The sequence below is a fragment of the Mastigoproctus giganteus genome, chromosome 4, assembly GCF_048544385.1.
Source record: "Mastigoproctus giganteus isolate SK-2022 chromosome 4, ASM4854438v1, whole genome shotgun sequence".
NCBI lineage: Eukaryota > Metazoa > Arthropoda > Arachnida > Uropygi > Thelyphonidae > Mastigoproctus > Mastigoproctus giganteus.
Genome location: NC_143578.1, coordinates 186,787,042 through 186,804,018, shown reverse-complemented (window position 1 = coordinate 186,804,018; position 16,977 = coordinate 186,787,042). Strand labels below are relative to the sequence as shown.

The window sequence follows — 16,977 nt, the reverse complement described above, 5'->3', positions numbered from 1 at the left end:
TTCTTTGGTCGGATTACTGTTTCAAAACTTCTGATGTCAATGTTTGCTCAGATCGTGTCAGTGTAATTATTCTTGCAGGAATGGAATACAGTAAACCCTCGCTATTCGCGGGGGTTATGTTCCTGAGAAATGTCGCGAATACCGAAAACGCGAATACTGAGTTATGGCTCCCATAGTAATAAAGGGGTTCCGTTCCAAAGTATGAAATATATAAGAAAAACTAGTCTAAAATTTTGTCTATGTATGTATTATATGTACCTTCATAATATGACTATGTACATAGACAGTACATAGTGAAATGCAAGCATATGGCATCGAAATGAAAATAAGAAACAATTTAATATTAAATGTAATATGCCTTTGCTTGCAAAAAAGCTTATCCCGCCAGTGCTATCACCAGTTTCACTAAAGTGTTGATAAAGGAGTTTTGCCTTTTCACGAATGATGAGTGAACTTAACGGAATTTTATTTTGAGTTCGGTCTTCTATCCACAGGTTTAAAGCCTTTTCCATTTTTTCTAATTTAACATCACGAGTTACAGAGCAAATTTTTGAAGCAATTAGCGCGTTTTCACGGACACTACGGCGGATTTTTCCTTCCGATTTTTTGATTGATCGTACCGTTGACTCATTAATTTTATAATATTTTGCCACTGAGGAGACACTTTCACCATTAGAAATTTTTTCTAATAACTCAATTTTATTCGCTAATGTCATCACCTTTGATATTTTCACATTTCTCTTGTTATTTGTAGCCATATTTTTGTAGGAGTTAGAAAGAACTTGTCCACAATAAAGTCACTTTCTTCCGTTAACACACTCGAAAAAGTCCGTGTTACACTGCAAAATGGTAGATTTATCATTTTTGTAAGCATATCAATTTATAAATTGATAAATTTATTCAATTTATAAGCATATAAATTAAAAGCAAACGACGAAACCTTCCATGACAAGCGCATAACACATACTGAACAAGGATTAGCGAGAAAGATCCACGCTTGCGATTTTGTCACTCCTCTCCCCCCACCCACTGAGCGCTGTTTTGACCGGGAAAGATAATTTTAGCCACGCCCATGTTTTTTATGGCGGAAAATATTCACGGTGCTTTAAAATTCACATTTTTTTAGGTTTCATTTTATATTAAATCGGCGATCGCGAATACGCGAAACCGCGAATAGCAGGGGTTTACTGTACTTTATTCCCTAGTCCATTTTAAAATCTCATCCTTTATCTAAACCTTGGTTTTCCAATAAATGTGCTAAGGCTGTTCTAAAGAAGAATGTTGCATATCGTAATTAGCTTGTTTCTAATTCTTCAGTTTCATTTTCTGCCTACACCAAAGCTCGCAACAATTGTAAGGCAGTTATTAATCAGTCCAAACTAGAGTTTGAACCGGCTAAGGGTAGAAAACTTGCTTCTTGCCCTAATGGTAGCCGAGCATTCTGGTCTCTTACGAAAGCTATTGGCCGCAACTTTTGCCCATTTCTGCTCCCACATCTGCAAAAACCAGATGGTTCTATTTTCACTTAAGCTAAGGATAAAGCTAGCATTGTATTTTTCTTCCAACTCATGTATTAATGATCTTGGTAAAACACCTCCCACCATTCCCAACACACTCCACTGAATGCCTCCTGTGATCTTCCATCAAATGGATTTTGACGAACCTTGATGCTAAGAAAGCTCCAGGTCCCAATGGTATTTCTCTAATTGTTCTCAAAACCTGTGCTCCTGAACTTACTCCTATTCTTTGCAGCCTTTTTTCACTTTCTTATTCGAAAGGTGTTTTTACTTCTGCTTGGAAATTTGCTCATATCGAGACAGTTCCTAAAAAGGGTGACAAATCCCTCCCATCCAATTATCGTTCCATTGCAATTATTTATACCCTTTCTAAAGTAATGGAGAAATCAATTAACCACCAACTCTTATTAAACTACCTAGAAACCTTCCGTCTGATCAACGATCCCCAGTATGGATTCCGTCAGTGTCGATCCACTGGAGATATTCTGGCTTATGTTACCCATTTATGGACTAATTCAATGGAAAGGTTTGGTGAAACACAAGTAGTTGCTCTTTACATCTCAAAGGCTTTTGATCGTGTTTGGCATAAAGGTCTTCTAAACAAGCTTCCATCTTATGGTTTGCCAACTGTTTTTAGTAATTGGTTATCCAGTTTTCTCTCTGATCGCTCACTGAGGGCGATGGTAGATGGCTTTTTGTCTTCGAACTTCTCCACTAATGCCAGTGTTCCCCAAAGTTCAGTTCTTTCCCCCACTCTTTTGCTCTTGTATATTAATGACCTTCTTCCATTGACTGGAAATCCTATCCATAGTTTTGCCGATGATAGCACATGGCATTCCACTTTCCATTTTAAGAAACCTTGCCCTGCTCAATCAGCTTCAACTTCTAGAAAATCTGCTACCAATTCCTTAAATGCGGATCTTCAGGTAATTCTCCAGTGGGTCAAAGACAACTTAGTTGATTTCAATCCTTCTAAAACTCAGTCTTGTCTTATATCTCGCAAAAAGGATTCTTCTGCTCCTATGCTTATCTTAAGTGACACTCCGATTTCTAGGCAAAATGATATATCTCTTTTGGGGATTACCTTGACTTCTAATCTCTCTTGGCACAAGCACCATTACAAATATTGATTCGTCTGGATCTAAAAAACGGTTTTCTCTTTCACTCTCAGCGTTACTTTTCTTTCAAACAGCTGCTCACTCTGTATAAACCGTAAATCTTCCCTGCCATGGAATATTGTTCCCACATCTGGTGTGGGTCCCAAAACCTCTCTCAGGCGTCTTGATTCCATTCAGAAGAGGGCAGTTAGGTTAATTAATGATTCATCTCTTAACAGAGTCTCTCCACTCGCTGTCTCATAGATTTACTGTTTCTGCTGCATGCCTTTTCTACAGATACTTCCACAGGCACTATTCTGAATTAGCTTCTATAATTCCCGCTTTCTCTTTCAGAACAGTCCAAACACGTGCCACCACCAGCCAACATCTATTTACTGTCCAACTTCAAACTCACAGAACCAACTTTTCATCTTTCTTGCTTATTCATTCAACTACTGTTTTCTGGAACAACCTTCTTTCACACGTGTTTCCTGAAAATTACAGTCTACAGAAGTTCAAGTTCAATATCAACAGATATCTTCTTTTGTCTTCTCAACCTCCAGCCCACGCACGGTACTAAGTACTATAAGTTCTAATACCACCTGTGTTTGGGGTTTACATAAAAAAAAAAAAGTGGGAGATGTTATTACAAAAAAGCATTAATACAAAAAATAATAAAGAATGCCTGGTCATGCGATGTGAAATGCATGCCACAGGTGGCAGAAACAATTAGCAGCTAGGAAAAGAGGCTTGTTTTTGTAACAGCAACGGTTGGGTATGCTGTGTGCACCAACATTTATCATTCAGAAGGATGGATGCTTCAATGGTGGGACTGGTGGGACTTTTTTTGTTCGAGTTAAAGGAATTGTGACATGAGGTGTGGAGAGATTGCAATCAGACGTGATGACGGTAGTGGGATTGGTCGATAATTTTAAAGTTGCGGTGTGGGGCAATGTCGTTCTGGGTAGACCAGAAGTGCTCCGTAATCGCTGAGTGGTCCAAATCCACAGAATGGATTACTTTCGTCCTCCGAAATTACATCTTCGAGCCTTCTGCCAGATTCACCAGTATAACAGTCACTGCAGTAAACGTGGTACAGTCTGTCCTCGTATAGCACGATAGTTGTGTTCCTAGAAACCCTTGTGCAATGCAAAATCGTGCAATATAAACAACAGGCCCTATGGGAAAAGTGGGGTTAGGTGCCGACCACCCAAGATTGAACACACATTTGGAACCAAAACATTATCAAACACAATAAATAATCCGGTAATTTTAATCGTTATAAAATACGTAAGTATTTTATAACGATTAAAAATTTTAAGGTTTCAATTTTAAGGTTTTTTTAAAATTTTAAGGTAAAGGCCGATTAAAATACGTAATAAAAAATATATATTTTATTATAATATAATGAATAATAAAAAATAAATATTTTTTATTATAATATAAAGTATTTTTAGTATTTTTTAATACTAAAGTATTTTTTACGAAATATTCGTAAAAAATTTATTATATTAAATAAAAGTCGTAATAAAATACTTACGTATTTTATAATACGTAAGTATAAATTATAATACGTAAGTCGTAATAAAATGCTTACATATTTTATTACGACTATTACGTAATAAAATATTGCAAATGCTTTTGCTTCTATCGTAAGCAAACTTGTTTTTTTGTTTGATTTTCTATCCAAACAGATGACAGCTGTTCCATCTCTTCCAATTCTTGTCTTAATCTAATGGATTTTAATTACACTTTGAGTTGTTCCCGCTATGAAGTTGTTTTTATTTTCTCCGCATTCTTTGTAATTCTCGGCGTTGCCTCATTTAGGTCTGTAGCACATGCAATATCACATGGTCTTTCATTTCGCTCAAAGCGTTTCACAATTTCATATTTTTTTCTCTATCGACAGAGGTGGACTGGCCATAAGCCTTACCCGGGAAATCCCGGTGGACCGGAGGCCTGTGTGATTTTGGCCATAAACTGTAGTATGAGGCCACTATAAATTTTCCCGGGTAAGAATTTTTGATCCAGTCCGCCTCTGTTTATCGATATTGCTTTTTTTTTTTCTCTCTCTGAATCTGCAGTATCTTTGCCAGGATGCTTCCTTTTCACACCTTTTAAGTATTTTACTCATTTTTAGGGAATAAAGTGCAATTACAAAACGAGGAGGCATGCTTAATACACATAAACAAAGCTGTGCGCCTATAGCAACTGAATAAACAACACTGTAAAGGCCGAGATACACTATTAACACCTCACATTTTACTAAAGCACATTTCTGGGGGTTACTACCATAAAACAATTTCCAGTATCGTTTCTGCTAGTGGAATCTGTTATAAACTGGTAGTAAACTACATCTAATTGCATTTGCGATTATATCGATAGCTGGAATTGTGTTGGTTTTTACATTATTATGGTGAAGTGTTTCCCCTTAACTGATATAAAACACATAAATACATTTTCAGAATCTTCTGTTCATTCCTATCGTGTTGCGTTCGGCTGGGGTGATTCCGCGTTCGACTGCCATTTCTTGTCAACACAAAGGCGAATTGTGCATAAGCGAATTCGGTTCGTGTTATATAAGATAACGTTTTCCTATTTATAAATGTGTATGATCGAATTCGTGTAATGTAAACACGTGTTATACGAGGACCGACTGTACACTGAACTGCTCTGCTCTGCGCGGAGGGGGGGAGAGGAATCTGTGTCTTAACTGGAGACTAATTTCTTGCATAGAAGATGCAAACACTTTACCCTGCAAGCCCGTAAGACCTTAGAAAGTTGTTGTGACTGGTTTAAGTAGTAGGAGATAAAGGCAGTCGAGGTGGGGATCATCGCTACATGCGGCTCTAGGGTTTGCTGCATGGTCATGGGCCTGTAGGTCACACCTATCCAAGACACTGCTGGGTAGCCACATTTAGTCATGTTTGCCTTTACTCTAACCATCTCATCGTGCCTCTCGTCCACAGAATCAGGGTGGTTTCAGGTTCAGGTTAATAGGGCTCGCGTAGTACAGAGAAGCTGACTTTGAGCATGTGCTGACCAGTGGTTCATGAAGGTCCGCACACATCGGTTTGCAATGGACAGAGGTCTTTAAATGTGCGGCTTTACACCGAACAAGGGTATCTAAAAAAGAAGAGCATTATCCAGCTCCAGTTAAATGAATGAAGGGTGACAAAGAGTTGAGGTGTCGTAAAAGTCTGTCTCCTGACTCGCAGGAAATGATAAACACATCAGCGACATAGGGACACCAATATAGGATCTGGCAGACCCACAAATGCCCAATCGTCTAGTTCCTCCGTAGCATTTGCTGTGACCAAGTTGATGGGTGCACCCACCACTGTGCCATGAATTTGACGGAAAAGGGCACCATACATAACTTGCCAGTCAAGCAGAACTTGAGGGTAGCACAAACGTAGTTTGTAGATAGTGAAGTTCTGCTGCCCAGGGTTTGGTCGTTGTTCAGCACGTGTTGGCCAGTTGGACGGGAATTGAAGTGAAGAGTGACACTAGGTCAAACGAGACACTAACCTGATCTAAAATCATTAGACTGGAAACCAGATTCAAAAACTCTCCGCTATTGGATATCATGCGAACGTTCTTGGTTACCAGGGGCGAACGCAGGTTTGCAACAAACTTTGACAACTTGTACGTTGGGGAATTACAACAGGAGACAATGGGTCGTAAGGGGACACCTTGCTTGTGGAACCTGACATCCAGGTGTGTAGTCGCAAGTACAACGATCCTGAGATTTTGCCGGAGTTTTACCAACCGTAGATCACGCTGTTGACTCCAGTCTCCCGTAGAAGAGATAGGGCTTTCATATCATAGTCCAAACGATTTAGAACGACTGTTTGATGCTCTTATCCACAGTTAAAACGAGTTTTTACGTAAAACCCGTTTTCTGTTTTTCTCAGCAAGCTAAATAAATATCCAGATGTAGCCTTGCTTCAGAAGACTGGACACATCACTATTCCTTAAAAGCATTATTTTGATTTTTTTTTGTGATCAGTGAGGATCCAGAATGCTTTCGTAATATGGATACATGTTATGGAAGCAGTTTACCATACACAACCTCTGTGGATTTACCTCACAAGAAACAGACTACTGTTCATTTCTAATAGATCACTGTACAGTCACATCTAATATTTACACTCAACAGCACCACATGGTAGACTAGGGTTTAATCTTACATGCTGAGGACTCCAATTGGCATTTTCTATGAAAACTGTTTCACTTGACAGTAACAGTTACGCTTTTATGATTGGTGTGAGTGAGTGAGCACGCGTCCATGCATAGACAACTAGTTAAAGTTATAGCAAACCATTTATTATTTGCAGTTAGAATATTTTGCAAAAATTTGTATTCACAAGAAATATCAATGCTGCTAACTTAAACCCAACATCAAAATTCGTAACATTCAGAGTTATTTCTTTAAAATATACGTAGTTTAAAATTATAACACTCTAGACTACTGCTGCTCAAACTTTTTTGGATCACTGTCCCCCCTAAAAAAAAGCCCTCGCCAGGGCTTTTTTTTAGCCCACCAATATAAAGTGAAGCTAAATAACTGAAATGAATATTTGTCTGTTTGTCTCCAAAAACGTAAATGCAGCCCTGCATGTATGTGTGTGAATTTTAAAGAAAACTATTTACTGCACTATTCCTTCTTTGTAAAAAATTACAACTACATAAATAAAGTCAGTTATAGTCACTTAAATTAAGTCATAAAAATTAAAGTTAATTATATTTTAATATTTAATGCGATGGACGATTTATTAGCTTATCAATATTAGGTTTAATATCTGTAAGTAGAAGTCAAATCATCACGTTTAACAACATCCATAAAATTTCTTTGTTTTGTCAGCAATTGAGATACAGCACTGAAACTGGTTTCGACTAGATATGAGGTTGGACAAGAAATAAGTAATTTTTTTACAATTCCCCACAATGCAGGATAATGGTCAGGGATTTTCTTTTGTAACCAAAATTCCTGATATGAATTTTGAAATTTTGGCTTCAGTTCAACTTCATTTTGTGACTCAATCAATTCTTCTTCTACAAAATGTTCACCATCATCATTATTTAAAAAAGGATTTATAACCCAATCTGGAATTTTCAAATTAAGGAGATCTTCGAGCCTTTCCTGCATATCTCTGTGCAACATTTCTAGATGATTACAAAAAGTTAGTACAGTTTCATCAGCTATTTTTCTTTTTTCTCTATTTCCAACAGATTTGGAAATCCTACGTTGTGCATAAAAAGCAATTTTGAAATAATTTTGAAATAAATGCTGAAATATGAGTTTTCGCCTTGATAAGAGTTACATCTTGTCCTTGTAAATGTCAGTTCATTGTTTCTATCTTCAAAAAACTCGACAACAGTACCAAAGAGTTCATAAAATCTGTTGAGACAGTTGCCTTTTGACAGCCACCAAACCTCGGAGTAAAATAGCAATCGTTCAAAATCTTCAGTTTTGATCACAACGCTTTCGAATTATACGATCATTCAAAGAATGTGTTTTAATTTTGTTTATAGCAGTAATAACAGTTTGTAGAGAATTGTGCAGTTGATCACCAAGTTTTTTCGCAACTAAATACTGATGATGAATGACACAATGAACAGTAATAATATTTGGCACAGCATTTTTTAAATACGCCATAAAACCCTTGTAGTGGCCAATCATTGATGGTGCTCCATCCGCCCCCCCTGTTCCCCCATGCTAATGCCACCATGGATAATTCAAATGACCCCCAGGGGGCGATATCGCCCACTTTGAGAAGCACTGTTCTAGACTATGCATCAGTAACCCTAGGTATGTGTAACATCAGATAGCACACAGGAAGATTTCCTGTGTTCTGAAACATACCCATGTATGAAAGTCATTCAAATTGACTATTTGTATGTTCATACTTCTGTAAAGCACTGAAGAAAAAACAGCAATGCAAGGTCTACAGTTGATCCCTGCTGCAGATCTTACATTTTTACCTAAAACCTATGTTCTTATGAAATTTTAAAACAAACTATTTTTAATAAAATTTATTTACTACTTAGAAATGTTATTCCCGAACCATTAAATTACAATAATGAAAATATTAAGCAGTATGCATGAGATACTAGACACTTTATTTCACTAATTACACACTATTTCAAGGAAAACACACTGCTGCAAATTGATTCGAAGAATAGTGAAATCTGGGCACTGCTTTAGCAAAGCAGTGCCCAGTGTTCAGCTTTATCTGTTTTGTCAGAACATTATTAGAAAGATTCAAAATAACCTCAACATTTCTGTGCACCTCTTCTTAATTATGCTTTTTATTTTTGCTGTTATGCATGCATAACATTTCCAAATTATATGTATAATTTGGTCCTAAAAAAATTTTTTTAAACAACGGACCAAAACAAATGATGTAGTTCAATGGCATGATGTTCTGTAATTAATAATTGCAAAATAATAAGAGGAGTTTACCTCAATATGCGTTGTCACCTTCAGGAAGGAAAATCGTTTTGAATATTTTCGTTAGATTCTTTTAATTGCGTTAATTTGATTTCTAATTGTTTTAAACTGATTTGAATTGTGTTAAATTTGATACCCTCCAGAAATAAAAACGGAAAAAACGACAACTTACCAGTACATTAGAGTAAAATATATATAATTAAATAATTAAAAAACCAATTTAACACAATTCAAATCAATTTAAAACAATTAGAAATCAAATTAACGCAATTAAAAGAATCTAACGAAAATATTCAAAACGATTTTCCTTCCTGAAGGTGACAACGCATATGTCGTGATCACAGGAATGAAAATTACCGAATTGGGTTAAACCTGAAACTTAAATAGTGATTATTTGTCTTTGCGCATGTGCGTAAAAGGTCCACGCATCGGAGATCAAATATGGCCGCCGAACATTAACAGAATTGTTGTGTAATTTAATTTCTACGGTTTCTGCAATTAATAATCGTGTATAATTACGTTGAACATTAAGTACTTTGGCCTCGTTAAATAAAAAAGTATCTTTTTTGTTAATGGCATGAAAAGCTAATTCTGACGCTGCTGAACAAGGAGCACGAACTGAGGCTTCATGTTGATTTACACGAATATTAAGAGAAAATCGCGTCGAACCTTGGTAAGACGAGTCGCAATCACCGCAAGAAATGTTGTGTACCAGATCATTAATTTGTGTTGCGAACGCGGAAAGAACCCAGCGATTGTTCAGTATAGTGTGTAACTTCCGTATTGGCCTGGCTACAATTTTAAATTCGGTATCTTTAAAGAATCTATTAAGCTGTTTGTGCCACTGTTCAACATATGGGACAGAAATTATTTTTTGATATTACTATTGTTGGTTGGTGTAGTATTTTGTATTCTATCCTTAGCCTGTACCCTAATTCGGCTTATTGTGGCAATGGAATAACCCATTTAAGAACCTGCTAGTTAATATTTGTATTTCTGAGTCCAAAGCAGATTCAGTCATTGAATATTTATAGGCATTTTAGAAATTGATTAAAGATAATTGATCTTTTGTAGGTGAACGGGTGATAGCTATTATAATGTAGAAGCATACAGGTGTTTGTAGATTTTCGATAGATGCTAAATTGTATTTTATTTGAGTCCCGGGTAAGCGCGAAATTTAGAAAATTTAATGACTTTGTATCCGTATCCTCCCTTTCCAATGTAAATTTGAGTCTAGAATGAATATTATTAAACGAATGTAAAATGTCTTGGATAGTACTACTATCAGTGGTAACTAGAACATCGTCTAAATACCTGCCATAGTATGTGATACGGGTTCGAAAAGGTGTCAAATGTATCTGCTCAATCGTTGAGAGACAGATCTCTGACATTAAGCCACTCAGGCTCAAACCCATTCATTGGTAATCCAAAAATTTGTTTGTAAACCTTGTCTCGAAAGGTGATGTAGTTGGCCTCAACTAATAGTTTAATTAAGTGAAAGTTTTTCTTAATAGGTAGCGTCGTATAATTAATCGGTGTAGAGTTTTTATTTAACATATCCCAAATAATATGTAATGTGTATTCAACGTTTACATTCGTATATAACGAGGTAACATCTAGTGAGAATAAATTGTCATTGTCGCCGAGTCTACAGTCTTTAAGATTATTAAATAATGTATCGTAGTTCTTAATCCCAAATTGTATTACATGTCTAAAGGGTTTTATAATTTTATATACCTGGTTCTAAGGATGAAAATGCCGAGTGCCTGTAGGAAACAATAGGTCGAATAGGAAATCCAGTCTTGTGTAATTTTACCTGACCCAAAAGTGCAGGAATATTGTATGTTCTGGCTTTAAATTCCTTTAATTGGGCCTTAGTAATATAGTCGTTTTTTCGATATGTGGTTAACGTTTTATTGTACTGATTGACCAAATTGGTAAACAGTGCTGGGTATACTTCAAGACAAGTGGAAGTATCTGAAACAACTGAATCTATCTTATTAATATAATCAGGTTTATCTAGTATTACCACTGCATCTCCTTTATCTGCCCTCTGTATAATAATGTCCTTATTTCCCCGAAGTTCTCGTAAAGCTGAACTGTCAAGTGTATTCAATTTAGGAAGTCGCGTTTCTTTTATGTTATTCACTACTTGGTTAACTTGTTAAATAAATACACCTTTCTGTGGAACATTACGAAGTCAAAATTCAATATCAATTACGCATTGTTTTTTAGGTGGTAAATTATAATTTAGTCCTTTGGATAAAAGTGAAATCTGGTCCTGCAATAACGTACATGAGGAAAGATTTGTAACCTGTTGATATGTCGGTCCATTGCATACAGGGTGAGGGGGTGTTTGCGAACTAGCTGACATATTCTGTGGTAGTACGTTGTGTGTCTGTGGGGGTTATCACCCAACTCGTATGAACTTGGTCGCAAATCCGCGACAATGTGTTAGAATTTGCATGAACGTGTCTTGATCTATCCGATAATGTTTACAACTTATTAACGTGTCCGTTTTATTATTTCTGAGGCCTGTGCTTCCCGTCGCAAATCTATGAAGGTCTTCAATACAGACCAATTGTTCGGATGTAGATAACTTTTTTAATTTATCGCGAAGCTTCCTAACCTAGGAAAGGTATTTTTGTTTATTCGAATATCGAGATTTTAAGGCAAGCTTAACAATATTATGCGATGTCGCCAGTGTTAGTTGTTTTATGCCTGAAATTTTTTGATTTAAATTAACCCTGGCAAACATTGGAACGATGTTGTTTAGAAGGCAATATTTTAGAAAAGAAACATGGTAACTTTGGGCCGAGTACCTTAGTATAGATTTAATGTAATTTTGCACCAAGCCATTCAAAAAATCTCCCATAATTGCGTGTGTATTGATTGTTTATATTTTCGTTAGATTCTTTTAATTGCGTTAATTTGATTTTTAATTGTTTTAAATTGAAATGTGTTAAATTGGTTTTTTAATTATTTAATTATTTATATTTTACTCTAATGTACGGGTAAGTTGTCGATTTTTTCTTTTTTTCGTTTTAATTTCTGGTGGGTATCATATGGAAGTGTTCTACGCACTCTTCTTATTATCTTACATTGAGGTGAACTCTTCTTATTATTTTACAAATATTATTATCAATGTAGAACGTATTGAGTATTACAGCTCTGATTCATACTATGTAATTAATAATATAAACCATGCAAAAAGATTAACATCTTACACACTTTTCTAAATTATTATCAGCAAACTATGAAAAAGTAAAGTTAAAACCTGACACTACCCATTTATACTGTTCGTCAGAAAATAAATAAACACATAAAAAAATATAAGTGTTTCATAAAATTAGTTAAAAAAAAAGGTGCACAAAACTCATACCCACCCAACTTCCTTTCAAGTCATTTCTTAACAAATAAAAGCTTACCTGTTTCACTCACAATATCCACTAATTTCTGTCTTTTTTCGAACTGCGGTACTTGGAAAAACACTTGTTCAACATCACTGTTAGCAGCACCTACAATTCCCACAGTAAGATAAAGGTAATTATTCAAAAATTCGGCAGCTAGTCTTTGAATCTCCTGTGGAAATGTAGCACTAAACATAAGAGTTTGGCGTTGAGTTTTGTCAGGCATAGTAGGATTGCACACCATTTCACGTACCATAGGAACAAAACCCATATCTAACATTCTGTCTGCTTCATCCAACACTAAGTACTTTAGCTGAGCAAATGAAATCTGTAAAATTAATATTTATTAAATATTAATTTAAGAAGAAAGATTTTTACCAAATTCCATTTCCTTCAAGAAAATAAAAGAAGCTAATCATATACAGTAACTTCATAAATTCTTATAAATATAAAATGAAATGACTTTAATTAAACTTGCTTCAGCATTGGTTGAAGAAATTCTGAAACATTAATTATATAAGTTAGCCAAGTATGAGTAGAGTAAGTCAAGTTTTGCTTATTTCGAACATATATCATGGATTGCATAAGTTTATTTTTGTTTCCAGTTGTCTGAAGATTTATTACTTTAAAAAAAAAAAATTGTAAAACATTTATAATTACATATAATTGAGTTCTGTAGTTCCATTTGTTTAAGATTATTGAGACTACTGTATATTTATTTACTCCAAGTATGACTGAACACAGATGTATTTAGCAGTTAATACAACACCTTTCAAAAATTTGTTTTCCCCAATCCAAATCCGTCAATCTAGAACTTTACTATTTCACTTTACATTAGTCTTTCATTTATCAACAAAAATAACAAAAGGTTGTGTAAGTGTAAAAAATTTTTAAAGTACACAGCATATAGTGTATATTGTCTAGAGGCATGGGGTTCCTCTAACTCTGATTAGTTTCTTTGTGATGTGTACAGTACTCCGTAAAAGCCAGATCTGGCCACTTAAGATAGGGCCCATGAAACACTGCTGACCCCTAGTTACTATCAAACTGGCACAGTGAACTGGGTCAAGTAATTAGGATGGTTTTCTAGTGGGGATGTCACCAATCACCAGAGCTTTCTTGGGGGGGGGCAACAGATTTTTACTGAAATAGGTTGCATGGGGGTTAGATTTAGGGTTGGGAGATGAAAGTGTAAAACATACAAGGATGGTTCAATAAAGAATCGCCCTCACCTACTTCCACATATCGCAGTCATGATATTTTGTGTGTAGCATCATACATATCTCTGTACTAAAGGTGTAAAATTTCAGCCCTGTGTCTTAATTTGTTTTTCTCTTACAGAGCTGAACATGTGACGAAGTAGCTTCATAGACAAAGTTGAAGCCAGAGCTGTAATCTGGTATCTGTTCTTGAAGGGGAAATCTACTAAAAATTATCCACGAGGAGATGACTGCTGTATATAAGGATGAAGTCCCAATCTATGGCATTGTGAAGCACTGGCATTCACAGTTTCGGTGTGGTCAGACTTCGGTAGAATCGGAGCCCATTCCGGGTCATCCCCATTCAGCCATCGATGACAGCACGATCAGAAAAGTGGAGTTGTTAATCATGGAAGATTGTCCGTGAATCTGTGCGTGAATTGTCCTAGGAGTTAGGAGGTGAAGATTAGTGTGGGCTCTGTTGAAACAGTCCTTCATGACCAACTCCATTTATGAAAATTGATTGCAAGATGGATTCCTCGATTATTGACTGGTTTCAGAAAACGATCAACAACAGAAATCAGAGTTGTTAGCCCTCTGCCAAAAAAAAAAAAAAAAAATGAGGAAGACTTTTTCTCTCGTCTAATCACTCAGGATGAAAGTTGGATACACCATTTTGACCCTGAAAGTAAAGAGGAGTCCGTGGAATGGTGACATCAGGGAAAGAAAGGTCATTCTCTGCTTGTTTGTTTGTTTGTTATTTTGGTTTTTAGGAGCATTAGCAACTAAGGCCATATTGCTCTGGGATATGCGGTGGTCATTCCCTGACCTTTCCGCACCCTCCGTATTTGGTGGTGACGGGCTCGAACCCCGGTCTAATCAAGAAGCGTGTGCTACGCACTGCTGCTCCTTCCCACCTGGCTACGGATTTTGATTTTTGATTTGGTAGTTGTTGGCGCATCAGCTTCTGTGGCCATATTGCACCTCCCAAGGTTTTTGCAGTACTTTGATCCAAGCCCGAGGCGGGAATCGAACCCGCGACCTTTGGGTTGCCGGGCAGGTACTTTACCCACTCGGCTAGCCCGGTCGGCCCTGGCTACGGAGGCGCCTGTCATTCTCTGCATATAAAATGATCTTGGATGACATACACAAATTTACAACAGACCACTTTGAGAAATATATTATTGTGTATTGTAACAAAAATTATTCCAGATGAGTTTGAAATGGAAAAACTTTTAAAAAAGATGTTAAAACTTTTCATAAATGGTTTTATTACTTTAATATGTTAAATACTAAGAAATTGTGGTTCAATTAATTGTAATAAACAAGTAATAAATGTAAAAATTATAGTGCATATAATCCAATGTCTATTAGTGGTTAATAAAAGTGCCGCCGAAGTAATTTATTTTATTTTGTGACACCCCTATGCAATTTTCTTCCTGTTAGATCAGATTGTGTGTGTGTGTGTGTAATATTAAAATAAAATCTCTGTGGGTATGTATGTGTGTATACACACACACACACACACACACAGGGTGTCTCAAATATATTGGTACAAACGTTTGGGGGGGGGGGGGATAACATCTAAAGGAATGTGAATCGCATAGGAACCCATAACCGGAAACGTCACCGTAAGTCGGTACACTGCGCTGTTCATCAGTTCGCGAGAGGGAAAATTTCTGGTTTACTCTTTAAAGCAGTAGTTTCCGCACAAAGGGCATGCATCGATATATGAACTTTTAGCTGGCAGACATGCATCTAGTGTATGGATTAGCAGAAGGGCCACACAGTGTGGCCCTTCTGCTAATCCATACACTATGCAGCACAACATCGCTTTGCAATAAATGTGTGGGCAGGTATGGTCGGTGACTGCCTAGTCGGCCCATACCTGTTACCATCCCGCATGAACTCCGCTAAACATCGAAAGCTGGAACTTTACGATGTTCCAGCAAATGTGAGACGCAACATTTGGTTTCAACATGATGGGGCGCCTGCCCATTATGGAAGGTGTGTTCGTGACCATTTGAACAGATGTTTTGGGCGTCGATGGATTGGCTGTGGTGGACCAGTTGCCTGGCCCCCACCACGCTCACCTGATTTATCGAGCCTTGATTTCTTTCTGTGGGCCCCCCCTCAAATCTAACTATGAATCGCCCGTGGAGACGGAAATGGATCTCATGGCGAGACTCGTCTGCGCTGCTGCTACTGTCAAAGAAACTCCAGGTGTGTTCGACCGTGTCCGCCAATCCATGCTGGGTTGGTGTCACGCATGCATCGTGTCTCATGATGGAACCTTCGAGCATCTGTTGTAACATCATGAAATGCATCCATCTCGTACTACATTGTTAATATTATGTCAAATTAATGTTTGCCACTAATCACTGTCTTGTGTCATTTCTGCTTCTCGTGCCTCTGCTACTACTTTCCCGTGATGTATCCAGTATGGGTTGTATGTGATTCACATTCCTTTAGATGTTACCTACTTCTCCTAAATGTTTGTACCAATATTTTTGAGACACCCTGTATATTAAAAAATATGTTATATGATAGTTATTACAATAATATAGCTATAAACAAAATTACAATTCATAATACAAATTATATACGTATTGTATAATTTTATTTGTTATAAAGAAGTACTAAATAAACATCAATTATAGATCAACACAAAATTAAAAAGATACCGTACAGCTTTTTATAATGAAATAAATATATAAATTTAAAAAATATATAATAATAAGTTTAAGTAATTTAAACCCAAATTACATGGCATCCCTGGAATGTTATTGCAGCACCCCAGTTGAAAACGTCTAGTAATTGGTCAAAAGGTGGTTCAGATTTAGAGTGAACATAAAATTAAAGTAGCTGAAAGTGGGGGGGGGGGAAGAGAGAGAGAGAGAGAGAGAGAGAGAGAGAGAGAGAGAGAGACCTGCCTCAAAACTTTGCTTACCTTTCCTTTATTTACAAAGTCCATCAATCTTCCAGGAGTTGCAACAAGTATGTGGCAACCTCTTTGAATTCGGCTCGCTTGGTATCCCGTTGAAGTTCCTCCATACACTAGTTCTGTCTTAACTATAGTGTCATGAGAAAATTTTCGAGCTTCCTGAAAAATCTGAATTGCTAATTCTCGAGTCGGTGAAATGATAACTGCCCAAGGTTCTTGTGTATCTCTGAAATTCATATTTGGGAGATCTGGGGAAGAAGCCAATGTCTGTAATATAGGAAGCAGAAAAGCAGCCTGGGGAACAAAAAATAAATATATAAATAAATACACCATATTATTCATATAATATGCAA

The 16,977-nt window shown here is 36.6% G+C and overlaps 1 protein-coding gene across 1 annotated transcript in view; it reads right to left on the bottom strand.

Annotated features, from left to right (window-relative positions):
* vas (ATP-dependent RNA helicase vasa) overlaps positions 1–16,977 on the bottom strand; it is a 200,891-nt gene that overhangs the window by 47,377 nt on the left and 136,537 nt on the right. Inside the window, exons 12-13 of the mRNA XM_090371104.1 lie at positions 16,631–16,918; positions 12,500–12,809 (exon numbers count right to left, since the gene is read on the bottom strand). Coding sequence (XP_090227230.1) covers positions 12,500–12,809; positions 16,631–16,918 — 598 coding nt within the window. The remainder of the gene's footprint in view (positions 1–12,499; positions 12,810–16,630; positions 16,919–16,977) is intronic.